The sequence below is a fragment of the Syzygium oleosum genome, unplaced genomic scaffold, assembly GCF_021117445.2.
Source record: "Syzygium oleosum isolate NSW1041296 unplaced genomic scaffold, Sole_v2.1 Sole_v2.28, whole genome shotgun sequence".
Classification (NCBI taxonomy): domain Eukaryota; kingdom Viridiplantae; phylum Streptophyta; class Magnoliopsida; order Myrtales; family Myrtaceae; genus Syzygium; species Syzygium oleosum.
This window is the reverse complement of record NW_026607512.1, coordinates 3,104,800-3,131,170: the sequence shown is the minus strand read 5'-3', so window position 1 is coordinate 3,131,170 and position 26,371 is coordinate 3,104,800. Positions and strand designations below refer to the sequence as shown.

Here is a 26,371-nt window from a genome sequence, read left to right as displayed (position 1 = left end):
AATACTCACATACTGATGCTCAGAAAATTGGCCGGATCCTGATTAAATTTCTTTAATTATAAGGAGTTTTAAAAAAATCGCGTTATTAGTATTAATTAATTATATGGGATTTATCATGACTAATAATTCCAAAAAAAAAAAAGAATAAAGAAAACACCCATTTTTTTAGTCCAAAAAAAAGAAGAAAACACCCAATTTTTTAGTCAAAAAAAAGAAAAGACCCCTTTGACAAATCCAAATTTATTTTGCCCACCATCTTTATAAGCCGCCCCTCTCCCCGACCCTCCTCCTTCCGCCGCAGCCACCGTGTTTTGCAGCAGCAGCCACCCCCACCACCACGGCCGCCACCCTCGCCGCCGCCGCCGCCGCCGCCACCCTCTCTCTCTCTCTCCCTCTCCGATCAACGCGTGCCACCCGCATACATTCCACAAACGCGTGCGACTTCTCTCTCTCTCTCTCCCAAAACAATGGAGGCTCTCCACTTGGCGCCACCGCAGACTCACCTCCTCCGCCCGCGAAGCGCCTGCGCCGCCGCGCCCCGCGCCCTCGCCGCCCCGACCGCCAAGGGCCGCCGGGGGAGGCCGCTCGTGAGCGCCACCATCTCCAAGCAGAAGGCCGAGATGTCCCCGTCGCTCGCTTCCCGTGAAATCCCGCCGCCGGCGCCCGCGTCCGCGCCGCCCGCGTCGCAGCAGCCCCTGCCCAGGGTCTCCGCCAGCTCCCTCCAGTACCCGCCGGGCTACCTCGGGGCGGTGCCCGATCGCGCGGCTGCCCAGGGGGCCGGAGACAACATCACCAATGCCATGAGCTATCTGACCAACATTTTGTCGTCCAAGGTGTACGACGTCGCGAAGGAGACTCCGTTGCAGCTCGCGACGAAGCTCTCCGAGAGGTGGGGAGTGAATGTGTGGCTCAAGAGAGAAGATTTGCAGCCTGTGAGTGCTTTGGCCGCTCTTACTTTTGATTTGAGTACTTTCCTGAAAGGAATTGATCATCTTTTGCGGTTAAAAAACTGATCTTTGAAGCAATTTTCTGTTTGGAAGCTGTGGTGGTCTAGAAAGTTCACTTTCTTCTTTCCTTCTGATTAGCAGAGCTTTTTGTTTCTTGATTGTTTTGTTTTAACATCAAAGAGGGTGGTCTTATTTGGAGTAGAAGCAAGCTGGCCGATTCTTTTGAGGACAGTTCACTTTATATTTCGGGGACTATAATTACCTGTGAAGTGTGGATAGTGTTTTTGGAACTTTGTGTTCCTCTGCATTGTTCTGAGCCTGGCTTTGAGTTTTCAGCACTTGTCTTAATGATGAAGAAGAATGTACTCCAATTGTACTTCGGAATCAAGTAGTTAAATGATTTTTATGAAAATCTAGTAGCGTAAGTTATTATTCTAGAATCCTTGATGAGCTTCCCAAGCTTAATCTAATTCTAATTCATCAATGTCATAATTATGTTGGCTTTTTCTTGCATATTGAAAATGTGTTTGAATGGTGAGTCTAATTCTAGATTGTGGTTAGTTGTGAAGTATGTGAGATTAATTGTTCTCCTTCTGGCAGGTTTTCTCTTTCAAACTCCGCGGCGCATATAACATGATGGCAAAGCTTCCTAGGGAACAGTTGGAAAAAGGGGTTATCTGCTCATCAGCAGGGAATCATGCCCAGGGCGTCGCCCTTGCTGCCCAGAGACTAAATTGCAGTGCTGTAATTGCAATGCCTGTCACAACGCCAGAGATCAAGGTTTTAATTTACGTCATTTAGTTTGTCTAGTTTTGTTGTTGGTGGGTATTTTTTTCACATATGGTATTCTTATATTGCAGTGGCACTCTGTTGAGAGGCTTGGTGGGACAGTGGTTCTCGTGGGGGATTCCTATGATGAGGCTCAAGCATATGCTAAGAAGCAGGGAGAGGAGGAGGGGCGTACATTTATACCTCCCTTTGATCACCCGGATGTCATCATGGGGCAGGGTACGATCGGCATGGAAATTGTGCGTCATATGCAAGGTCCATTGCATGCCATTTTTGTTCCTGTGGGGGGTGGTGGCCTCATAGCTGGTATTGCTGCCTATGTTAAGAGGGTTTCTCCTGAGGTTAGTTTTTATTCTCCAACAAATCACTTTTGGTGTTCTTTTATGTCATTCTTGATGTCTTCACCTTAATGCCAGTTGCTTATCTCTCATCTTTTGTAAAAGATTCTTGTTATGCTGATGAACATAGAAGTCAGGGTGGCAATTTTATTATCTAAGAGATGCGGTTTACGAGAAGGAAACTACATGCCTTGCCAGCTTGCTATTTATTGGATGTTGGTTAAACTGAAGCAAGTTTTCTTTTATAGAGAAAGCGTATTAATTGAGCCAGGAATAACTAAACTGAAAAGAGAGTGGTTGTATAGAGAGAGCATAATTGCCTAGAAACAGCTTATTTCATTTGAATACATAATTATTTGATGGTCTAAAGAACATTTAGGGATATGTTCAGGAGCCGAAGCATGGAATTGAATTGCAGCTATAGAATTGTTATGGATCACAAAGGTAAGGGAAAATGACACATATAGTCCCTAAACTTTACTCCCAACGTGCAATATGATTTTTAACTGTTAATTCGTGCAATGTGGTCTTTAAACTATTCCTAAATGTTAAATCTAGTTCTGAAACTTTCAATCTGTTGAATCTAGTCCCTCAAATTTCCATAAAAAATTTCAAATTTTTCATAATTACACTAATGCTCAGATTTTATAATTTCTTTTCATTTCAATCAATTTCCTCAATCAAAAAAAGATTATGGCTATTTTTTTATTACCTTTTTGGTCTTTATAATATTACGATAGTTCCATTTAAGTATATTTTTGCTTATGATCTCTATGAACCTCATTTAGAGTTGTATTGAGTTGATATTCATGCTATTTTAGTTTCCTAATTTACACATTTAAATAAATTTAATTGAAAAAACACGAAGCACAAGAACTTGAAAATTCTATCAATATAAAAAATTAGGAATAAGATTTAGATTAATACAAAAACGGTATATTAATATCATTATTAAATATTCTTATGCAAGCAATTACTTGTAAAATAAAAGAATTATGAATCCTATATAGACGTAAATAAAGTTTTTTTTTACTATATGGAGATCATAAGTTAAAATATACTTTAATGGAATTATATTAATGTTTATAATGACCAAAATGGTAAAAAGGTAATAAAAAGATAGCATTTTTTTTGTTGATTTAGGAAATGGATTGAAATGAAAAAATATTATAAAAGGATAGCTTGTGAATAGTACTAAAGGACTGATTTGACTTCGTGATGGAAAGATGAGGGATTAGATTGAACAAATTGAAAGTTAAAAGATTAGATTGAATATTTAGGAATATTTCAAGGACCACATTGTACGAATTAAAAGTCCAAGGATGGCATTGCGCATTGGACCAAAGTTTAGGGACTATTAGTGTCATTTTCCCCATGGTAAAGTACTCAACATGCCAAACAAGCATACAATCACTCAGAATGGAGAAGAGTTTTTGCAATGAAATGCTGATGAGTTCTATGTAATAGGGTAAGCTTTTATAGGCATGAAGACATAGAAATCAACATGAACATCGCTGGTTATTCGAATATAAATTGAGTGACTGTAATAGTTGTTTCCTCCCTTAATAAAATCGTGTTATGTCCTGTTGAAAAAGCTATAATTAAGGATCTCATAGGCATAATGAGGAACATCGCTTATATAATCTCAAAGTCTACTGGAGAGGTACCATGTTTCCTTTCTTGGTGTGCCATTGCCGGAGATGGTTCTTTCGCCGTAAGCATTCAGAGTAAGCAGCTTCTAGGCATATGATGGTTTTTCAACACAGACACTTGCTTTCCTTTATTATCTGCTCTCTCAAGAAATAATTTCGGTTTTCTCTGTCATGTTCTCAACCAGCCTAAACTTGCTGGGATCATGGTTTTTCTATCATGAACACTTGCCATTCCTTTGTCTGCTCTCTCAGGAAATAGCTTCAGTTTACTCTTCTTGTGGTTTTTAGTTTGTATTATGAAGCAACTAAGCTTTATACTGTCTTCCTTTTCAGCCCAAAAATATGTATTTGGAGAGGTTTAGTAGATTTACTTTTCTATTGCAGCTGTGGATCTCATTTCATGTGATTATTTCTTTGCAGGTAAAGATAATTGGGGTTGAGCCTGCTGATGCGAATGCTATGGCATTGTCACTTCATCATGGTCAGAGAATAATGTTGGACCAGGTTGGAGGTTTCGCTGATGGTGTAGCGGTTAAAGTGGTTGGTGAAGAAACTTTCCGTCTGTGCAAAGAGTTGGTAGATGGCATAGTTCTTGTGAGCCGTGATGCAATATGTGCCTCAATAAAGGTAATTTAAAGAAAAACTGATATGATTTACAGGCTACATGCTATTGTACTTGTCAAATTCTTTGGTAAAATTTTTTACAGTGTAGTTCTTGTGAGCCTTGAAGGATCAACCTTGAAATTGTACTGTACAAAGACATCTTTCAAGTTTTCAATCATCAGTTTACTGAAGGCCATTTTGAGGTTGGATAGAAGTGTATATGCATACCGCGAGTTCTGGTGATTCAGGTTATCATACTTTTGATAAGCCGGGATAGATATCACTCATTATGGGAGTAGCATTTGATCATGCTGTCAAACATGTAGTAATTTTCTTTGATGGGGAACGTCACGAAAGAAATCTTTGAGCTAGCAAGCTGGTCTTGTAAGCTATAATGTCAAAATTTTCCCTTTTGTCTGCACAAGGTCTCTGAAGACAGATTCTAGCTAGTAGATTTAGTTGATCTAGGTCCATCCCTTTTTTCCACTTTGGAGAGGATTGAAATTAACACGTTGCTTATGCCTTTTGAAATCATCTTTACCATGGTTACACTCTTTTTGAGGCTGATGCACTTAGGCTGTATCTTGAAATTGTCATCACAGTTTTCTTTTGCTGAGAACGGTGATTTTCGTGTGGCAGTTCAATTGATTAAGGTCTGGATATTATATTGCAGGACATGTTTGAGGAGAAAAGGAACATTCTGGAACCTGCGGGTGCTCTGGCGCTTGCTGGAGCTGAAGCATACTGCAAGTACTATGGCGTAAAGGGAGAAAATGTTGTTGCAATAACCAGTGGGGCAAACATGAATTTTGATAAGTTGAGGGTTGTGACTGAACTTGCAAACGTGGGTAGGCAACAAGAGGCAGTGCTCGCAACGGTTATGCCTGAGAAGCCTGGAAGCTTCAAGCAGTTCTGTGAATTGGCACGTATTGCTGAAGTTTTAATCCAGCTTTTTGTACAGAAGAGTAGTGTCAATGATGGTTGTGACTGATGGGCATTTGGTTTTGCAGGTTGGCCCGATGAATATAACGGAGTTCAAATATCGATCTAATTCAGATAAAGAGGCCGTAGTACTGTACAGGTAACGACTTGTCGATCTTTGTCAGCAATTAGAAGAAGGCAGGACTTTTAAAAGATGCTGTCAACTGAATAAAACTATCCTGTTGATGCGGTGTTTAGTCTTAATAATATCACTAGGGTTAAGGCACATGCGTAGGTAATTATGCATAGAGAGAAAATGAGTAGTTCTGTATGAAATAAGTGGGTATAAGAAAGTGAGGGTAATTAAGGAAATCTAATAGTGAGAAGAGAGAAAGAAAGTGGATGGTTTTCTGTGAAATAGTTGGGTATAAAGAATGAAAGGGTGATTTAGGAAATTTAGACGTGAGACAAAGAGGTGCTTTCCCTCATAGAGATTTCACGATTCTCTGTACCTGCTTAAAGTATTACCTTTGAATTGTGATTTGTAGTATTTGTCTTTATTGGATAATTCAGATGTATAAGCTAACACTTTTGTAATTATCCTGAGCAGTGTTGGCCTTCACACAGTAAGTGAACTAGAACAGATGCAAAAGAGGATGAAGGATTCTCATCTGACGACTTACAATCTCACAGGAAATGATCTGGTCAAAGATCATTTGCGTTACCTGGTAATTACTTCACTTTGACAAGCATTTTTCTGAAGAGATGGGGTTGTTCATTTAAGTTGGATGGTTTACCAGGTGATCTTGTTGTTCCTCAGTACAAACTTGGCTTATTAGAAAGATTTGGTGAGGATACTGCATGGTATGAAATATGTTTCTAACCATGGGAATATGCTAGCAATCTGTATCAATAACAAAATAGGTATGCAACAATATGCAGAGATTTTCCTCCTTAGAAAGTATAAAAGTGGGTTTAGAAGATAAAAAGATAGTGTGGATGTGATCCCACTTTCCTGAAGTCCATGACCACATTTCAAGGGACTCCTTGCTCTCTAGATCTCAACTTTTTGCCGCATTGAGGTTTTTTCATTTGGTTTTACTTAATAAAAACCTACAAACTAATTTTGACTCTCTTAAAAATATGTATGGTTAATTTTAACTAAATTATGACCAATTTGGTGTGGTTCCTAATGACTTTAAATGTCAGTATTTATGGCTTATAAAGATTTAAGGTGCTCTGTAAAAGTAGAAGTATAAGACAAAAGTTGAAAGAGAAAAGTCATCTTGAATACACGGAATTTCAACCAAAAAAAAAAAGAATACATGGAATGATTTTTTTTCATGGTTAACTCATGCAAATTTTGATGATTAATTCTCATGCAATTTGTCATGATTAATTCTCATGCACAAGTCTTTATTTGACGTACTTGCAGTATAATAATAAAATAAGTTATGATCCTCAGTCACTCTTGGGAAAATATTTGGAAGTGATATTTTAGAAGCATCTCTCAAGGACAATTTAGAAGTGATTTTCCCAGGGAAAAATGAAGATTTCGAACCAGTTTGTTCATTGGATTTTAGTTATTCAATGATGCAAATATTAAGTGAAAGCACCAACATTTATGCAAGGTGTGTGTATTTATTTTCAGTTCTTAAATTTTTGTTACTAATCAATCAACAAAGTCCCATCTCAGTCTAGTTAAAGACTATAGATAAACGATATTCATACTGAAGGACTTAAGAAAACTATATGATATATCCACTTGCTCAGAATGATTATTCTTCAGGACTTGTACATTGATGCATGCATTTTGCATTAAATGTGGAAAAGTACTTGTATGAGCTCATAAGTTTTAAGGACAACCAATTGCTTCTTTAAGCATATTAGCGCCTACATCTTGCAAAGTCAATTTGTTCACTTCGATTTCATTGTATGTTCCTTTATGTGGCCTTCTTCTTCTTCTTCTTTGTTTTCTTTCCTATTCAATAGAAAGGATTTCTATCAGCTAAATGTCCTTTTAGTTCATGGTGAAGAAGCTAGAATAAGTAGATCCATTTTTCTTCTTGAAAATTCCAGTTGCTAGATCATTGTTCTTAGTTTTCCCTCACTAATAACTTATGCATCACATTAACCTCTGGTAGTGTGCCTAAAACAGAGGGCATTGCTATAATTAGGCTGGTAAGATGACATTGATCTTTTCTTTTCTTCCAGATGGGGGGCCGCTTAAACCTTCAAGATGAGGTTCTTTGTCGTTTTGTGTTCCCAGAAAGGCCTGGTGCTCTGATGAAGTTCTTGGATTCCTTCAGTCCTAGATGGAACATTAGTTTGTTTCACTACCGTGGACAGGTACGTATTTCTGATTAGCTGCCTCAAGAATACGAGCGGTTGTCGATTATCATCCTTTGGTTCAAACCTTAAATCTGATCTGCACTTAAACAGGGTGAAACTGGTGCAAATGTATTGGTTGGAATCCAAGTGACTTGGTCCGAGATGGATGAGTTTCAGGAGCGTGCAGATGGTCTTGGATATGATTATGCAATGGTCACCAATAATGAGGCTTTCCGACTGTTGATGCATTTCGATTAAATGTAAGAATTAAACCCAATTGTTCTAATCAAGAGGGTTTTGTCCGCCTTGGATCCATAAGGATATCCAAGTGTTTTTGGATGCGGCATCAAAGTCTAGATTGGAGAGAGTGAATCAGGTATCTAATATAGGAAACAAGCAGGTCTGGCTTTCGTGTATCTCATCATTCTGTTCTTTGTCCTCTATGTAAGTTATGAAGAGATTACCTTCAATGACACTCATGCTAAAACCCGCTTTACAGATTTCTGTCGATTGTCGGGTCAGGAGCTTTGTTCCATGGTCTTTGTTTTAGGATAGGTTCAAGTCTTCATGAAATTTTAGTCAGCGAGCTTTATTTTGAACCTAAGCTGACTCTATAAATATATATCTTAATAATGTCTTGAGATAGTTGTAACTGCAGTTGGTAGTTACCATCAACTGCACCATAGTTTATCAAACTCCAAGCCTAAGTCTATATCAAACAGAGAGAATACTTTTTCAACTCTTTGAAATTTCCCGACTTCTTAGATCGATAGCTAGCTAATTTTGCTAGAATAACATGAGAGGATTAACAGGATGCCATGAAGTCTGTTAATCTAGAATATCGTCGTCTTGTGCCCTTGAACATGTCTGTAGTGGTATGAATTTTTACTCTCTGTTACCTCCGATGCCCCCAATTCCTCCACCCTAAGAATCTCCTCCAAAGCAGACGAAGAATGATGATACAATGAAATCGCGAAATCATTCCATTATTGTTTGTAGCATTAGCACCTGTGGCGGCAATATGGTCACGGACTGGTCCTTTTAGCTCTGAAATCCCGAAGAGACTTGGGGTGCCTTCAGGTAAGGTTTGAAAATGAAGCTTTGGGTATTCAAAGTACCTGAAATAATTACTTTTGTTGGTTGGCAAGACTTTTTCGAAGCACAATGCGTCCATAAACACCTTTTCAAATGAAACCTACTTTTCGATATGCTCATAGAGGGGATTAATGTTTGTCTTCAGCTTCGTATTTTGCCCTCAATAAGTTATCAATGCCGGTTATACTCTCAAGTCCCTAGATGCTCGAAGCCAACTATGGCGGTCTATTGAGGTTTCTCCATGATGATGTAGATGTCGCTGCGGATCGCCTCCAGAATGAACTTGGACATCACTAGTAGCCTGCCCAGTTGAGAGATCAAAAGAGAGAGAGAGAGAGAGATGTTCCAGTTCAGCGCCTTGTAGAGCCATAGTGACACTTGGAGGGTGTGCGACGCCAAGTGATGGCAAATCTCTCACAAGGACCTCTTGATCGTAACTTTAACGATGATAGATTGGTTCATAATTACTAATTTTTATCATCGACAATAAAGTTTTAGCTACTCAAATGAATAGGAAATTATAAAAGAAGTTTCAATAAGTTGCTTGACATTTGATTCTCTGGATACTACTGATTATTAAACGGTTATTCTTTAGACAAAAACACCTTGTGATCCCTTACATCAGTGGGGTTTCTCAAAGTCTAAAGAATTTCACTTACCCTCGTCTCTGTCAGGCCAGGAAGAGGTGCTTTTTCTGGGCCAAACATGTTTGTCTTTCCTCTTGGATGAGTGAACTATTAGTTTGTGAATAGTTTAGTCTCTACAAGCAGTGTCAGCGGGTCTGGGTTTCTTGATGTTCCCAGTGATCAATAAAGTTATCTGGACTCTGGTTTGTCTATGCAAATTGCTTTCTTACAATGATGAATCTCATTTTCATTAAGCAGCGAAAAATAAAAGTAAATCACAATCAAGTAGTGATAGAAGTAGCTTGTGTCAAAATCCCTTCACAAGGCCTGTGTATCATGCATAAATGAATCGTTCGTTGACATAGGGGCGTGCACACCAAACTTTCTACGAAATCACACAAGATCTTTCCACATGCTGATAAAGGAGTAATGAACGCCTTGTTCTTTCGACAGTAACTCTATATCTACTGAACTTGGTCAAGTCGACATTGCATTTCTATGCAGGCCCTTTGGAAGATTGTCATCCGATGTAGAAGCTGAAGACCGAATTTCTAGGCTTGACCCTAGATAGGCCCTCGTCTTCGATCTCAGCTTTAATTCGATCCAGGAATGTGTCGGATGCAGCTAGGTTTTCAATGTTACAAGCTGTTTGGTGAATGAGAGCTTAAGAACAGTGAGAGGCCACCTACTTCATCTGTTAACGTGAAGAGAATGATGCACGTACTGATCTGCTTGTTAATAATAGAAGAAGAGCCAGCAATGGATGAAAACCGAAACTAAAAGCATTGGATCGAAACCGTCATTTTCTCCTCCATTCCAGTTTGGCTTTGAGATTGACAAGGGGTGTAAAGCTAAGATATCGTCAAATCTTGTTGCTTGTAAGCTTACTCTCTTGCCACTGAGTTCAACTCGACACGTTAATTCGATGCTACTATGAGTCCAGTCCTCAAGGGAAGAGAAAGCGACATGAACCCACGCCAAATTACCATAGTGAGAAAGGGCATTGAAGAGAATTGATGGATTGTGTTATATTCTTAGTGAAAAATGACTCTAGCCTAAAGAAAAAAGCAAAACCCCAGCCAGGAAATTTCTCGCCTGGATCCTAAGCCAGCTGATCAGATTAATCACAACCATTCATTTTATTGGTCTTACGCGGGCTCCGCTCATAGGTCTTACGAGATCAGTGGTTGTGATTGCACCCAAATTAGGACTTGGGTCCAAGTAAAAGCTCTCCTCCAAGCCATGTCCAGAAGTAGATACTCCATTAACTCCACTCACTGCAAATGTTACCAGGTGTTTGCAGGAGCATTGAAGAACCCACTTTATTGTGATTGTGTCCAGCTATCTAAAGAGGTCGGTCCATCAGGACTACTTAATGCCTGGGATGCTCCAAGTCCAAGGAGAACACTGCTTGTAAATGCCACTTGGAGGGAAATGATCTATCTGAACTGATTTCTTTTCCCTGAGGAGTAAATTTTGCAGTCTATTACTGTCTGTCCTTAGCTTCCAAAATCTTCTTGTGCTTAGTTTCACGAAGTAAAAGATATTCAGTCTTTGAATATATAGATTGTGAGATCTTTGAGTGATTGGAGACGCCAATGGTGGTGGAGTGCGACCGTGATGACCCCGCCACTGCAATGCAAGCCCCGGTTGATCCACTTTTTACAAGATCTTTCGTCATTTAGCAGGCTCTTTTAAGAATGAGGGGCAAAGCTTGCACTTTTAGGTAACCGTTACCAAATAAATGAAGAATGAGGACAAGGGGGCATTAGCCCTCTTAAAGGATGAGGATGTACTAAACATGCTGTTTTGCCTTGGAATGAGCAAAGCTTTATTGGGACTCTGCTCTCCTCCGTGCAGTTATAATTTCACCCTTTTGACCATCCCTCCTTAAATCCTCCTCTCTGACCTTTGCTTCTCCATTCACCTCTCTCTCTCTCTCTCTCTCTCTCTCTCTGATGGAGGAAAACAGGAGAGAAATGAGAATTGTGAAAGGGCTTTTGAGATTGCTCACAATGCTTGCATTGTTTGGTTCGGTGGCTCATGGGGATCCTCTTGTGCCTGCACTGTGCATCTTTGGGGACTCGGTGGTAGATGCAGGCAACAACAACAATCTCTACACACTTGTCAAGGCCAACTTCCCCCCTTATGGAAGAGACTTCGCCTCTCACCAACCCACTGGCAGGTTTTGCAATGGAAAGCTTGCCACAGATTTCACGGGTACTCAAAACAAAATTCAGCTTCTCTCTCTCTCTCTCTCTCTCTCTCCGAGAGAGACCAGACACAAACACGAGCTAATAGTTTGTATGTTTTGCCATGGACAGCCGAGAACCTCGGATTCACTTCCTACCAACCAGCTTACCTTAGCCGCGAAGCTACCGGGAAAAACCTCTTGATTGGAGCCAACTTTGCCTCGGCTGCTTCTGGCTATTACGACGGGACGGCCCAGACATATGTGAGTCCTGGCTTCAATAGTCACTTGTCTCCAACATGCAAGCTTGTGTCTTTCCCTTGCGAAAAGATACTTATTTGCTGAGTGGACTGTTTTTGGTTGGTAATTGCAGCAAGCTATTTCACTGCCTCAGCAGCTGAACTACTACGAGGACTGGCAAGGCAAAGTGGTGAGTTTGGTGGGGAGGAGCAAAGCCAACGCCATATTTTCAGGGGCGATCCACCTTCTGAGCGCGGGGAGCAGTGACTTCATTCAGAACTACTACATCGATCCCCTTCTCAATGGAGCTTACGCGCCAGACCAATTCTCTGACATTCTCATGACTTCTTACTCCAATTTCATCCAGGTCTCTTCATGACATGAACCATACATTTTACTCTCTCTCTCTCTCATACACAAACATAAAACTTACTCTCCACACACATACAAACATAAAACTTAGACCAGAGAGAGAAAGAAATAATCTCTAACAATTTTTACAAACTCGTATTATATACTGATTAATCACCAAAGTACAGCAAGCGTCAGGAAAACCTTTCGTTTTCTGTTTCTTTTTCTATGAGACAACTTATAGGAAACTCATTTATGAAAGGAGACATCTTTTGTACACAATCGGAAATACTTTTATAACACAAAAATCACCTTTAGCAGAATCTCTATGGACTGGGTGCGAGGAGGATTGGAGTGACAAGCCTACCCCCAACTGGATGTTTGCCAGCAGCCAGAACTCTCTTTGGATCAGGAAGCGACCAGTGCGTAGCAAGATTGAACCAAGACGCGGTTTTGTTCAATAAAAAACTAAACAGCACATCTCAGAGTTTGCAGAACAGGCTCCCAGGTCTCAAACTTGTGGTCTTCGACATCTACCAGCCCCTCTTGGACATGGTCACAAAACCTGCTGAGAACGGTAAGCTACTCACTACTGAGGGCAAGATCTCCATACTCTGCATAATCCATTACCATACATTGTAAGTTCATTTAAACCTTCCTGAATATGTGAGACATTCATCTGTATGAACAGACTAACCTGAAAGTTGACTTAAAATAAAGTATGTGATCTCGTGGTAAAGCATAGAGAATGTATATTTTCCATCACATTAATGTTATTGTCTCATCATCAGTCTCTGTACCCACTGCATGAGAACATGAGATGCATTGCAATGCCAGGCCAACTGACAGTGAAGACCGAACCTAATTTTCATTGTTGAATTGGTCTCTTGTTACAGGGTTCTTTGAATCTAGGAAGGCTTGCTGTGGAACGGGTACTGTGGAAACATCCTTGCTTTGCAATACAAGGTCCATTGGAACTTGCACAAATGCTACAGGTTATGTTTTTTGGGATGGATTCCATCCCTCTGAAGCTGCTAACATGGCCTTGGCAGCAGACCTCCTTTCTCAAGGATTCTCTCTTATTTCTTGAGTGTCGAAAGCATCGGTATTGCAGCTACGATAATTTATAGTAGCCTTTTCCTCTTGAAAATTAGGATATCGAGGCATATATAAGGAACTCCAATGACTTTAGTTAAAAAGATTTTGTCTGCATTAAATTGTTTGTGGATCCGAATTTCCAATATACTTCAAGTGTTCATGGCTTTTAGTGGCAACAGTTGCTTGATGCTTCTTCCAAATATAAAAGCCTCCGTGCTTTCTTCCCTTACATGTAAGGGGACTAATAATGATTGTTTAACCCTGGCAATGTCATATTGATGTGATGATATGTACAAGAACATGCCAAAAGAGAAGCAGCAACGGTAAATTAGTGGGATAAGCAGCTATCCTATCCAATTCTATTTCTTGGTGTATGGTAGATTGTGTTTTTGAAGTAGTTCTTTCATAGCAACTTCTACAAAGGAGAGGAAAACGTTCTCTGTCTACTTACCCTTACAATTAGATATTATTTCACTTTACCTTATAAGTACAACCCGTTCCTAGCCTACTTAAGCATAAACTATTGTTTCAAAATGATAAGAATGATTTGCAGGTTTAATCATCTGCAGTCGTAGACCACGCATGATCAATGTAACAAGAGAAAATAAAAATTAACCCCATGCCCGTTGCCAATCAATCTATTGGTAAAGTGGGACCATTAATTATATAATAAAGCACTCAAATATTCACCGCCTCTTGCCAAGCTAAACCACTAAGATGCGCAGATCACAAAAAGAGTAATTACCAGAAGCGGCAGTGTGGATAGAAAGCTGCTAAGAAAGTTCAAACCCTGTGTTGGAACTAATCGCGTAAAGAAGCTTTGATCTCATCGTGCTTGCACGCTTGTATGTGGGAAGCTGCAGCCAATGAAAAGATACTGGTTGCTATAAATCACATAGTTTGTAGTGTAAGGAAGTTAAAGTTGGTTCCTTCAAGAGTTGTGCACGTGCAGAATCAAAAAAAGAATTTGCTCCCAGTCTATCTACCTTCAAGGTATTGTAGCATGTGGAAGCAGATGGAAGTCTCTCTACATCCTGACCTCCAATTGTTGCCCAGACAGGTACATCACAAGCAACCTGCATAACATACGAAATTTAAGATTAGATTTTCCCTTCTATATATGATTTCGATAATAGTACCTCACAATTAATTTCTTCGATCAGGCATCTACCAAGAAACACAACCATGATAAACCCTAATCAACCAGGGAGTCAGAAGGATCAAATCTTTGCTCCTGTTTGACCTCAAGTTGGATAAAAAGAAGCATCAATTTTTTGGATAATCAATAATCAGCTTTCCTGGTGCAAGTCCAGTTACTTTTTTCAAGCAGATCAGAAGATAGTTGCTGTAACAAACTTGCTCATGCTCATGGGTGTAGAGTTCCCATTTGTTTTAATTAGGCTAACAGCATTAACAACAGTAAGAACGGAATCATAAACCTCTAAACCTAATGTTCATGCCATTCTGCCCTCTGTTCTGCTTTCTGAAGGAACTAGTTTCACATCTCCTAATGCATGAGTTCACATATTGAAGTCTGGCCAGAGTCATATGTATGCAGTCTTGCATCTGCGTAACAGAGAGGCTATTAAATGACCTTAACTACCTCCCTATCAAATTGGAGCAACTTGCTGTTGTGCCAAGGCTCCAGCCATAAGTTGCTCTACCTCTAACATATCTAGATAGATAATCCCTTCATTCTATACATAAAATGCAAACTATATTGTATGTTAACCTCAAATATTTCGTAATTGCCAATGCCAAACCTTTGTAGAAGCATCACATCTACCACTGTGTAGCAATACGCATGACATGATTACAAGTGCCAGTGAAAATTAAAGGAATCGTTCACATATAATCAAGAAAAAGTTCAGAACTTTTATGCGAAACATTTTGCAGGCATCTTGAGTTCATAGACATTTGAACCAGAAGAAGATGCATAAACATGGTAGGTCTACTCTTCAAACACGCTCAAGCTAAGTTATCTCTTTTCCACTCACATGCCACCACCAAACTTCAGCTAAATTCGATGTTATGGAAGTTCAGTTTAGAGAAGATAAAGAGGATATGATAACCAAGATCGCCCCGACATAAGCCACATGAATCACAGGACTTAGAATAGGAATCAATCAGAGTTCTTTTGACTAACATATTCATCTCATGCTTATTTTGGAACATTACAAGCTTCTGGCTACTTCATAGCTATAGCTGCTTCCATTTCGTGGCATAGTCTTCGTGTCCAAACACACATGGAAGTTTTTGTGGAATTTTTATTTGTCTACGTATTTTGTTGCCTCTTCCATTCCATGAAGAAACAAAAGACAAAGGAACAAGATCTTGCAAACAAAACTATTAATCAAGAGGCAAATACCACATGGAAACAACCGGATCACAAGCAAACCTTATGAATAGTAAAAGTTGGCTGCAAGTGTTTAAACCCCAGTAAAGGAGCTCGAGAACAGCTTGTCACGAACTTAAGAAGCATACACCGCTCCTTTGGCTCAAATCCTTTCATTACCTGCAGCAAAAATTTAGGAAAAACAAAACTATTTTAATTTTAAATATAAAACAACTGCTTAGAAAGTAAGGCAGAATGCTTGTCCTGTGCATGATTACAGCTCGAAAAAACAAAATCAAATCATTTTACCATTACATCAAAGCAGAAAATCAGGTGAATATCAAATTCTATACAGCATTCCAAAGATACAAAAAACTTGAAGAAGATCTCTTCCATCTATGCAATAGCATTGACACTTATGCTATTAAACATCGATGTTTGACTAGCATAGATTCAACTAGAATAATCAGTGGGTTTTATTGTAATCCTCAAGGCTCGTGTATTGGTGTCCTACAACTAATACTAGTTGTAACTGAGGAGATTGTAATCCAGGGGAAGACAAAAGGAAATATTGGATAGACGCTACCATATTCTCTTACTGTCAGGAATAACTCAGGAAGTTCAGGAAAATGTCCCTGTATATTTCTTTAAGGAGCTGCATCATGTAGAAAATTTATGCACTCTGAATCAATTGGAAGAAAAATCACAGGTACTTTATGTAATAAAATCCATGTATAGAACATTAAATTTTCCACAAAAAAGAGGAAAAGAATTTGAGTTTCCCGTCAGTTGAATTACCTAAGGCCTAAACTATACATTACAGGTAAAACAGTAGCTGCCAGCCATCTGATTCCACTGGTACATACATCTATCATATTGAAGCCTTAGTGCAGCAGTACTAATACCAACCCTCCTTCCCTCAGTCTGTTCCTTCATTTCTTCCTTAAAGAGAAGAAAAGGTGGCTCCTATAGGCCTAGGGACAAAGTCAACCATTAAGAACAGATGACTGAGAAGCCAATGTGCACAAACCGACTGAATGAGGATACATGACATCCCCATGCAAAAGCTAAGAATCAGTATTGAGAAAAAAGTATCATAACTCCGTACTAAGCTTTGAAAAAGCAAATAAACAGACATAGGTAAATGCAAAATATGCAGTATCATTATACAGGACAAAGGGTAAACACTATCTGAATGTAAACAGCTTCCTTTGCAGTTCATATACCTCCCAGAAAAGTTTTACTGTCCGGCTTCCCTCAGAATAACCACCAGTATAGCGTGTATTACTTCTCAAATCGTCGACATCAATATCATGGTATCCACCAGAAAGCAACTGTGCCAATACATCAAATATCAGTATTTCTTTAACAAAGGAACAATGAAAACCTAGATTATGACGAAAAGGAATATGTCAAACAGCTAACAAAACAAGATATCTCAAAATCAGTGTGCTCCAGTTATCCATGAGCAGTTTGGACTCAACAGTATGGTGACAATCTTTTCAATCAAGGATAATATATTAATATGCAAAAAGAGGCAACTCGGCTGTCTTAAGCAATAAAAAGTTAGCAAACTCTACGAAAGACAAAAAACTGCCATGATAGAAGAACTACTTAAGTCAGTTCATGGAGGCCCACAGCAGCTTAAAATATCCACGACACAACAGAACAGTTCAAATGAGTCAGGTGACGGGAAGATACCTGATTAAATTCAGTTGCGTTAAATAACTTAAGCCACGATGGTGATATAAGATCAGTTAACCCTCTGTAGAAAGCATTTGCAAATGCCAATATCTACAATTTGGCAAGAACGGAGAGTTAAATCTAGTATACAAAATGGAAACTTAAGTACAACGTACAAACGTATGATTCACCTGCCGATTAAGTTTATAATCTGCAATTGCATGAATATACTGCATCTTGTTCTCATTTGTCACGCAGATATCCCTGCCACCTGGTCTGAGTTCAATAACACGATTTTTACCAAAAGATTCCTCTGTAATTGTAAAATCCAGAGAGAGTTCCTTTACATCACCATCGAAGTGCTGTCGAAGTTACACCAACCAAGTATCATACAAAGTTGATTCTAATAAATAGACAGAACAAATTACCAGCAAAACAACATAATCTAGTGTACAACTAACACAGAAAATTTAACTTCAACTTTTTAAACTCTCCAAAATCCTATCTGCAGAAGGTTAGATCAGATGATAGAAGAGGACAGCCAAGTTGCAAGAAAACCGGAACGCACAAAATAATAGGTGAAGTCTCCCATGCGTCATTGTAGTATCATTGGTCTACCCCGCTATCCTTCACATTCTCTACTTTTAATGCTAGTTCAGTCCCGGGCACTGAACTTGTATTAGTTATAAGCTACATGCAATCCTCGTCTAGGGAAACTTCTGGTTAGCATTATTTACTATTGCTATACCTTATCTCTCTGTGCTTATAATCAGGAATACATAAAATTTTCAATAAATCCTTCTCTCTCTAATAAGACATCATGAATGTCTAGTACCGATTTCAAGTCATGCTTAACATAGTCTTTGCTGCATGCTAAACCAAAATGAGGAAAATGCAACGTAAACTGTGACGTTATTTAGCTAGGCTTAATAGGTATGTGATGAGAAGGGAAAATTATATTCGTCAAACTTTTTTATCATGTGTTCAAGTATATGTGGCTAGATTTAATTATGAATTATATTAGGCTAGATTTCATTATCAATCACCTAACCACACTGGCTACATGTGACTATGCTATTAAAGTTGTCATTGTCGTTCATACATTTGGGCAGCAGATGTTGTGGTTTTGAAAATTAGAGAGTCATTGGATTTCACTCGAAAGGGTGCTTGATAAAGGTACTTGGGTGATCGGATCCACTGAAAACTCATAGCTCAGTCACTTTGTTTCAATTTTTTCTCCTTGTTTTAATATGTCTTGCAGTATACACATCACCCTCGAAGAACATTTTAGAGATAGTTGCAATATGATGACTGCAAATGCTACTTGAAATTTGAATCAACACCTTAACCTTTCAGCAACAAGTAAATCAACAGGAGATTACACTACACAAATGAGGTGGAAATGATATTACCAAGTTTTGACAAGGATTTACCTTGACATACATGAGATTTCTATAAACCTCAGGATCAAGTGTTGACAGTTCATCAAGGAAGCTGTATCGCCCCAACAACTTTTGCACAAAGACGTGTGAAAAAGAGTAATCTAACAATATTCCCTCATAGAGAGCTTTGCCAACAATCCTTCCAAGAAATTCAATCATCTGCAATCCATTTTCGAGATACTTTGCAGATATATTTGGCATCAGAAGCCGGTCTTCAGTTGAGGTTTGGGTGAATAGTCCATACCTTCAACGATTAAAAAGATTCCCATGAATGGTTTCTCCTGGGAAAAGAGTATACAAAGAAGAAAAGAAAGGAAAAAGGGACCATGTAAAACTTACTCGGGGGAGAAGGCAGCTTTTGACAAATCTGTTAAGAACTCCTTAGACAATCCACCATAGTCTAGACCAGCCTCTGGAAGTCCACATTCACTGACAAAGGATACATGGATAGATGACTTCAATCTTGAACCCAAGGTGTTTAATTGTCGAAATCCATCTTCAACAATATTCCCCCTCCGAATGACTATCTCAATATTTCTAGAACCAGGCCCTGCTACTTCACCAGCCATGACTCGAGAGACTTTATCCATCTTGATAAATTCTCTGAACATCTCAACTCTGCAACCATGGTAAGCACTTCAATAATACATATCAGGCTGGTCACCAAAAATGAAGTTTAAAGCATCATCATGTTGATACAACATATAACAATGGAGGGACATCAATAAATTAAAAGTCCTGCCAGTTATCTCCTTGAAAGAAAAGGTGCAAATGCACAAGCTGTTGCGACAGGTCAGCTGCTCTCTTACAGCCAGTTTGCAGCTTCTCACATGGTGAAAAATTGTGTATTTGTCTTTCATTAACTTAGTGGTATACTGTAAATTTTAGTCTCATCTTCACTGTGACTGTCTCCACATTTAAGAGCTGGATCATGTGGATTGTGTAGCATGAGAAACTTTTTGCATGCATTATAATTGAAAGTTATCGATAAATGGCTGACCAGGGCGATATAGGTTATTTATTGAGAAAAATGTTGAAAGAAATGTTATAAAAAACTGCACAGGAGAAGAAAAGGTGAAAAAGAAAGAAATATCAAGACATAAAAGTGAAACATAGCCTTCTGATAACTCTCTACTTACCTTTCTTCAAATGGATATACATGTGGCATAGTTGTGATAATAGAACCCATGCTGGAAACCAACAATAAATCATCTGATTTAGTTGAAAGAACATCATGAGTTCTCGCAGCTATTGCAATAGGAGGCCGGCTCTTTCTGGCAGGTGAAAGCCACAAATCAGGGGGACAAAAGTGGTGCCTGCAATCCCTTTCATACATTAAATGCAAGCACTGGGTTGCAGACTCCATCATTGGTTTATTCTGCAGACAACTGCTACGCGATAAGCCATTATAAACAAGTGTATTGAGTGCCGATGTAATTCTCCTTTGCTCCTCGAGCTTGAAAGGAACCTAGCCCATGGAGAAACTACCTATCAAAAATCATTTACAGGGCCTAAGATTATCTGGAAAAAGAAATCCTGAACCTGATTACCTGTTTTTCATAGAACTCTATGTCATCAAGGACAAGCAGTAGGTGCGAATAGGTTGCACAGAACAGATGCAGCAGACAAGACATATCTTTAGAAAGACCTTGAGGGCCAGACCTCAGCAGCTCTACATCCCACACATCACAAGAATCTTCATCCACCAGGCCAGACCTAATATGAGAATCAGTCGAGTCCGTAAGACCACTACCAGTACTGGCCTGAGACTTGCCAGTGATTATCTGCAGTACACTGGTCCATTTACCGCCACCAGACTTAGATGTCTGCTGTCTTACGTCAGAAGTGCCACTTTTTCTGCTCCCTGGATGATCTCTTGCGCAATCAGAGGAACCATGAAAAAGATTAGTTTCCAGCAATCCCCACAAGCTGACAAGAAATCCAGGAGTAAAGGATAGCATGTTAAGGATAGGCAATGATCCAGCCACAGGGTTCAGTACAGAAAATAATCTGAGGATATAAGAGTAGAAGTACGAAATGTGAACCAGTTCCAACTTTCCCAAATTATCCAAATTCTCCGATGCCAGCATTTCAGCTCGCTGAGCACCCGTATCTGTACTCAAGACAGCCAAAAGGTCTGTCAGATGTGATTGATGATAAACAGGCCTCAGTAAGTCCACGTAAGACCTTTCTGAAAGCCCCAATATGGACTCTCTCTTAAAGATAGATAAATCAGTGGACCCCTCAAAAGTTCCACGGTCACATTCACATCTCTGATTTTCCTTTCTGAAGGATCTAGCATTATCAATCCAATCCAAAAAGTTCTCTGCTAGAGTAATAACAACTCGAACATATAATCCATGTTCTACATCTTGACAAAATAACGGAGTGTCTAGAGAACCATTGTCATTCCCTGTCATTAGGCATATGACATTTGCAAGAGCCCAACCAACTGGAGGAATTGCCTTATGCCAACAGAGAGTCCCTTGCTGATGAATATCTGACATGTCGGATAAAAGCTTTCCTCTCAACATCTGCCATCACCTGCCAAATTTTGATCAGTGCCCATGAATTTAAATGCTATGTAATAGTTTCATTAAACAAGTGATTATTATGCACTGGAGGGTTTCCGATAGAAGGTAGCGGGTCATGTTTACTCAAAACGTAATATCAAATCAATGATTAACCAAGAAAGAGATAAAGGGTGAAAAATACAAAGGCACAATACTGTATCTGCCCATTTTGCAGAATGTGCATGTTATTAGCAGAGATATAAGATTAGAGATAAATCAGCAGAATATCTCCTATGAAAACTTAAGAAAAAAATGTGAACAGCTCAAGACAGGTTAAGGTTGTTAAAGAACCCCGCATTGCTTATCTATGGAGTATTGGGCCTTATACACATGCAGTCTCCCTCCACCTACTGCCTCAAGCTTTTAGAGCAAACGGCTACGCACTTAATCTCAAGTTACCAAAGTTTCATCCCAGTTTATTTCGTGTGTGCAACCCCATTAATTCTATGAGCCATTATCAATTTTGTTTGCACATGAAAGGGGGTGTTAAAGTATCTTGTCTATGGCCTTTATATATGGCCCTATATACATGTATTCTCCCTCCACCTACCAGATTAAGCTTTTGAAGTAACCGACTATGTATTAAATTTTAAGTAGAAAATCCTTATGACATACACGTGGCTTGAACAATTAACTCACAATATCCGATTTTGCACATCTCCACTATATCTACAGGGAGATGTCATTCGGAAAACTTGAGGGAAAAAAGTCGTGCACATCCCCAGTCATCATATCCTAAAAAACTGATCAAGCTGTATCATTATGTAAAGCGCACAAGCTTACGATGGAGCAATGTCAGAGAAAAGAACATTTTAGAATAAGCAAGGGGAAGGGGTTGACTCTATGTCCAATCATACATGTGGCTTGAACAAAAAACTCGCAATATCCAATTTTGCACATCTCCACCATATTACAGTGAGAAAAGAACATTTTAGAATAAGCAAGGGCTTCGATCAAAAAAAAAAAAAAAAGAATAAGCAAGGGCAAGTGGTTGACTCTATGTCCAATCAAGCAAGATACAGTTTCAGATTCTTTGTACCAAAAGATGAGGAATCCGACTCTTGAGCAAAGAATTAAAATAGTATCCTGATCACTGGACCATGCAACTTTTGCTTTTTACTTTTCTCATATGTTGTGGCTTTCACGAATTGATTTTATATGTCTGTAACCTTTTAAACTTTACAAATATTGACAAATAGATGTATATAATTATTACAACTTCTCAAAGTTTGAGTAATGTTTTAAGAATTGGCAGAAAATCACTAAGCAACTTTTTGCTCATAAGAAGTCCAGCCAAACTGGTCCTATCGCATACCCACTTACCCTGCACACCCTTTTCTAGGTACTGCAAATTAAACTAAAAACAAATTTTTGAAGAAGCAAAAAGGACTAGGTAAAAGCAAACCAAATACAGTTAGAAAATCTGACATGCCAAAAACCAATGGAAAAGAATCTTTACGTGGCTGTTGGATAAACCTTACCAGAAGAGTCTGGAAGCATGGTGAAAGAACAGACTTATGCTTCAAAGCAGGTACCAGAAAAGCTGGTAATCGTTGAAGAAGCCAAGGAATTGTCAGGAGAGATATACAGTACTGTTTTGGAGCATACTGAATATCCACAAGGCTTGGTCCATCTTTATTGGACTTTATCTCATGAAATGGCCGGAGAGCTAAAGTTAAGGCACTTGCCGTGATCAAGAATCTATCTTCGGTCTGTATCATACCACCATGTTGTGATGGCAAAAGAACATCCAGTTTCATAATGTACTTTCTAACAGATATGTAAAGCCCACTTTTACTTCCCATATAGCAGATCAAATTCTTGACTGCTAGATCGACATCCCTGATATGATCCTGAGGTAAAATCTTCCATCCATTCAGATCAGTTAAGACGACTGGTAGACGCATTGCTAATGAGGTAAGAACAACCATATCTTTTGATCCAGGATAATTTGTGTCACATGATGCAAGAACGAAGGAGCACAGTGCGATCAGCTTCTGTGCCTGATAATTCCAGGTCCTTCTCTCTTCAAGCGTGCCGATGGCCAAGCAGCAGAAGTTTCTCCTCAGATCTACAGAATGCAAAGGCAAAAGCATCTAATTTGACATAACTTGATATGCACCCAACAACAAAGCCAATCCAAAAGAAACATTAACAATTTTAATGATGGGTGTGCGGAAACAACCACTCTGGAAAATCAACCACAAGACTGTACATCAACCCCTTCCCAAACCCCCCCAATGAGGGAAGCGTTGTGCACCAGGATTCCCTATTTTAGATACAGTGTCTACTTACAATGGACCACTTATGCAGTAAACAGGCAATAAAGTACAGTAAAAAGGCAACTTTACACTCTAACTCAAGACGACAAGGAAAATCAGCTCAAGACACCATTCGACATCATTCTTTAACAAAGCAGCAATTTCTGCAAGTGTATGATGGGGGGAGAGGAAGGGAATCGAGTATGTGGCCACTGTAAGCAACATAGCTTTGCCTCATAGACTCTGGCCACTACAGAGAAGATTGGCCAAGTAAACAAATATTACCCTGAGCAAGAGTCACTGTTTCATCAACATTGAAATTTTGAACCATTTCATAACCTGGGGACAATCTGCTACCTATTTAAGAAACACAGGCCTTTAGATTATCATTTAATCCAACAGACTCAGTCTTCTTTAAGCGACTTATTGTCATTAAATAATCCATGTGGAGAAGGGAATTTTATATTGTAATTTACACTGCTTGTAAAACATTCTCTACGAACAATGGATACTAGGCTTTGGAACACTATAGTTTGTGACACTTATTTATCAGCTTGATCGACTGACCCTTATTTATCGGCTTGACCTATAATGACAATAAGATATTTCAAGGTATTCCACATAAAATTTGAAGACAAGAGACAAAAAGCATAATATGTAGAGACTTGTCTCCTCATCCTATATAATTGCAGATTCTGTCCACTGTGATTGCTACTTTCTCGAACAACTAGATCAAAATTTTGAAAGAAATAAAACAACTAATCTTCCCTATATAGCCTGTTAAGAATATGTGCAGCATTTAATCAAAAATGTGAATCTCTCTTAAAATCCACCTCCAAATTAAAGTACTGTAATTTTTTACGAGGTTCAGTGTACTGTTCTGCTCAGACATGCCTCCAAAAGAAACTGAGAAGGCCTCGACAATTACTGGCAGACACAAGATCTTAGAGTGGCAAGAATAGAAACTTTAAACATATGTAAATTACAACAATTAGTACTTGAAATCTCAGATAATATAGCAAATGATTGATAAAAATTGCACCAAGCAGCTAGTGGCTTGGGGGACAGCGACGCCTGCCAACATCATGGGCCCACCCATGGCCTTGCCAGAATATACATCTTAACTTATGGGTTTTTAAAACTGAAAAAAAAAAAAAAAAAAAAGGAAACCATACTACGACTAGTGAAAGCACTTGCTAACTTCCCCTAACAAGGCACATGAAGCTCCAAATCATCCAGTACTCAATCAACTTGGTAGCATTGGAACACACAATTGACCTAACAGCTACTCTTTAATTTCAAATCAGTCCCAATTTGATGTATAAGGAAAGTGAAACTATAATAAATCATTGTTCTTGATTCTCGCAAAGTTACTAATTACCATACCAGTAGAGTGAATACTTTCCAATAGAATCTTAAAGCACTTCTGCATGCAGGCAATATCTCTGGGTTGAATAGTCTGACGCTGGACTGACAAACATCTAACAAAGAATAGGAAAGGTCGCAAAAGGCTGCAAGAAATCCATGTTCTGGTCATCAAACCAGATTGATGATCCACCAAGGTCTCCCATCCTTCTCGAAGCTGCAAAGCTGCCATTCTTGTCACATAGAAACGCCTCCATACTCTCTGAAAAAACATGGAAGCAAATATGTTCATATTGGCAGAGAAGAAATTCCACTTTACACATCAATGGAAATGGTCTGGATTACGGAAAGCAAGATTAATCAGCATAACGAATCAGTAAATGCTGTAGCATTACCTACCAGTACATCCAATAGACATAGGTCGTTCATCCTAAAGAAAGGTCCTCTACACCAGACCACATACAAAAAGGAACTAGATGAATCGAAAGGAAATCTCTTACGAGCGATAGGTTAGACGATACGGTCCTGCACTCTTCTAATTCAACAGCCTCAACGCCACAACATCAAAAATTCGAACAAGTGCATCTCTGCTCGGTACTTCAGTGTAACAGTACAAAAAGTTAAGACCCAAAAGGAGCAACGCACCTGAATGAACAGAGCAGCTGCGTTGGCACGTCTTGCGTAGCTCCGGGCTTCCCTCTCCTGAGACACCTTCTCCAGAAGAGCATCCCTCGTAATCTCCCTGGCGCTCGCACCCCTCAACGAAACCTGATTTGACCACCGAGCAACAATCTCAACACCAATCACGGCACACAATCAAGATGAACAGATTAAGGAGGCTCCATCACTCAAAAACTGATCCCCCCCACAAGAGCCAGACTACATCTAATTACTCTAACATCACTTCTTTGCTTAGGCCTAGCAATTGCCGCGCGAAAATGCACCAATTCCAAGCGACCCAAAATCCAGCGCGACCAACAGATAATCAGAACCCATTCCGCGTGAATTTAACACACTAACCCACGAATAACCACACGTCTTGCCAAGGGGAGCAAAAGAAGTCGACCCAGAATCGATAATTCAGCAGTACGCGAGCGAGCGAGCTAATCAGAGAGAGAGAGAGAGAGAGTAACCTGTTGTTTGCGAGGTGGGTCCATGGCGGATGAGACCATCACCTAGATCACCAACAACAGGAGGAAGGAGAAGAAGTTGCTGTTCTTGATCACATCTCTCGCGACTTCGCTCTTGCTGCAACTACAATTTGAATCATCCCTGCCATCGTTTGTCTTCTTCCATTTTGATATTCGTAATTCTCTCTCTCGTGTCCTGTACTTCTTGGGCTCCGTCCGGGCCGGGGGATTGAACCCGTATTATAGCCCATTGGAATCCGACCCGCCAATTTCAGGAGAATGAACTTTTTGGCTTTTTCCATTCACTTGACAAAAATAAATTTTAATTTTTTTAGTGGCGTAAAAATGAAATGATTCTCTTTAGGACTCGATTGCACTTTTGGCACGTCAATGCTATTTT

General features: G+C 39.3%; 3 protein-coding genes across 7 annotated transcripts; 2 read left to right on the top strand and 1 right to left on the bottom strand.

Moving 5' to 3' along the window:
* Window positions 1–285: 285 nt before the first annotated feature.
* Window positions 286–8,114, top strand: LOC115664960 (threonine dehydratase biosynthetic, chloroplastic). The gene is made up of 9 exons (XM_030586839.2): window positions 286–932; window positions 1,548–1,727; window positions 1,808–2,077; window positions 4,147–4,353; window positions 5,003–5,251; window positions 5,340–5,410; window positions 5,861–5,978; window positions 7,465–7,599; window positions 7,693–8,114. Exons 1-9 carry the CDS (start codon window positions 468–470, stop codon window positions 7,837–7,839), a joined length of 1,842 nt encoding a protein of 613 aa, XP_030442699.2. The 5' UTR covers window positions 286–467; the 3' UTR covers window positions 7,840–8,114.
* Window positions 8,115–11,193: 3,079 nt separating this feature from the next.
* On the top strand, window positions 11,194–13,358 carry LOC115675257 (GDSL esterase/lipase At5g03820-like). Its single transcript, XM_056303620.1, has 5 exons — window positions 11,194–11,522; window positions 11,627–11,757; window positions 11,867–12,100; window positions 12,406–12,661; window positions 12,981–13,358. The coding sequence occupies exons 1-5, from the start codon at window positions 11,261–11,263 to the stop codon at window positions 13,172–13,174; spliced, it is 1,077 nt and encodes a 358-aa protein (XP_056159595.1). The 5' UTR covers window positions 11,194–11,260; the 3' UTR covers window positions 13,175–13,358.
* On the bottom strand, window positions 12,220–26,153 carry LOC115675249 (E3 ubiquitin-protein ligase UPL7). Of its 5 annotated transcripts, none has more exons than XM_030597850.2 (15): window positions 25,975–26,153; window positions 25,487–25,609; window positions 24,863–25,103; window positions 22,697–23,286; window positions 20,193–21,176; window positions 19,782–20,110; window positions 18,982–19,260; window positions 18,634–18,886; window positions 17,392–17,562; window positions 17,219–17,311; window positions 16,744–16,851; window positions 15,581–15,697; window positions 14,169–14,258; window positions 13,928–14,039; window positions 12,220–12,698 (listed from the first exon to the last, which is right to left on the bottom strand). In XM_030597850.2, the coding sequence occupies exons 1-14, from the start codon at window positions 26,011–26,013 to the stop codon at window positions 13,956–13,958; spliced, it is 3,501 nt and encodes a 1,166-aa protein (XP_030453710.1). In that variant the 5' UTR covers window positions 26,014–26,153; the 3' UTR covers window positions 12,220–12,698; window positions 13,928–13,955. The 5 variants fall into 5 exon arrangements, with proteins under 5 accessions (XP_030453710.1, XP_056159592.1, XP_056159591.1 ...); XM_056303617.1 differs by having other exon boundaries at window positions 12,220–12,652; XM_056303616.1 differs by having other exon boundaries at window positions 12,220–12,649.
* Window positions 26,154–26,371: the final 218 nt, after the last annotated feature.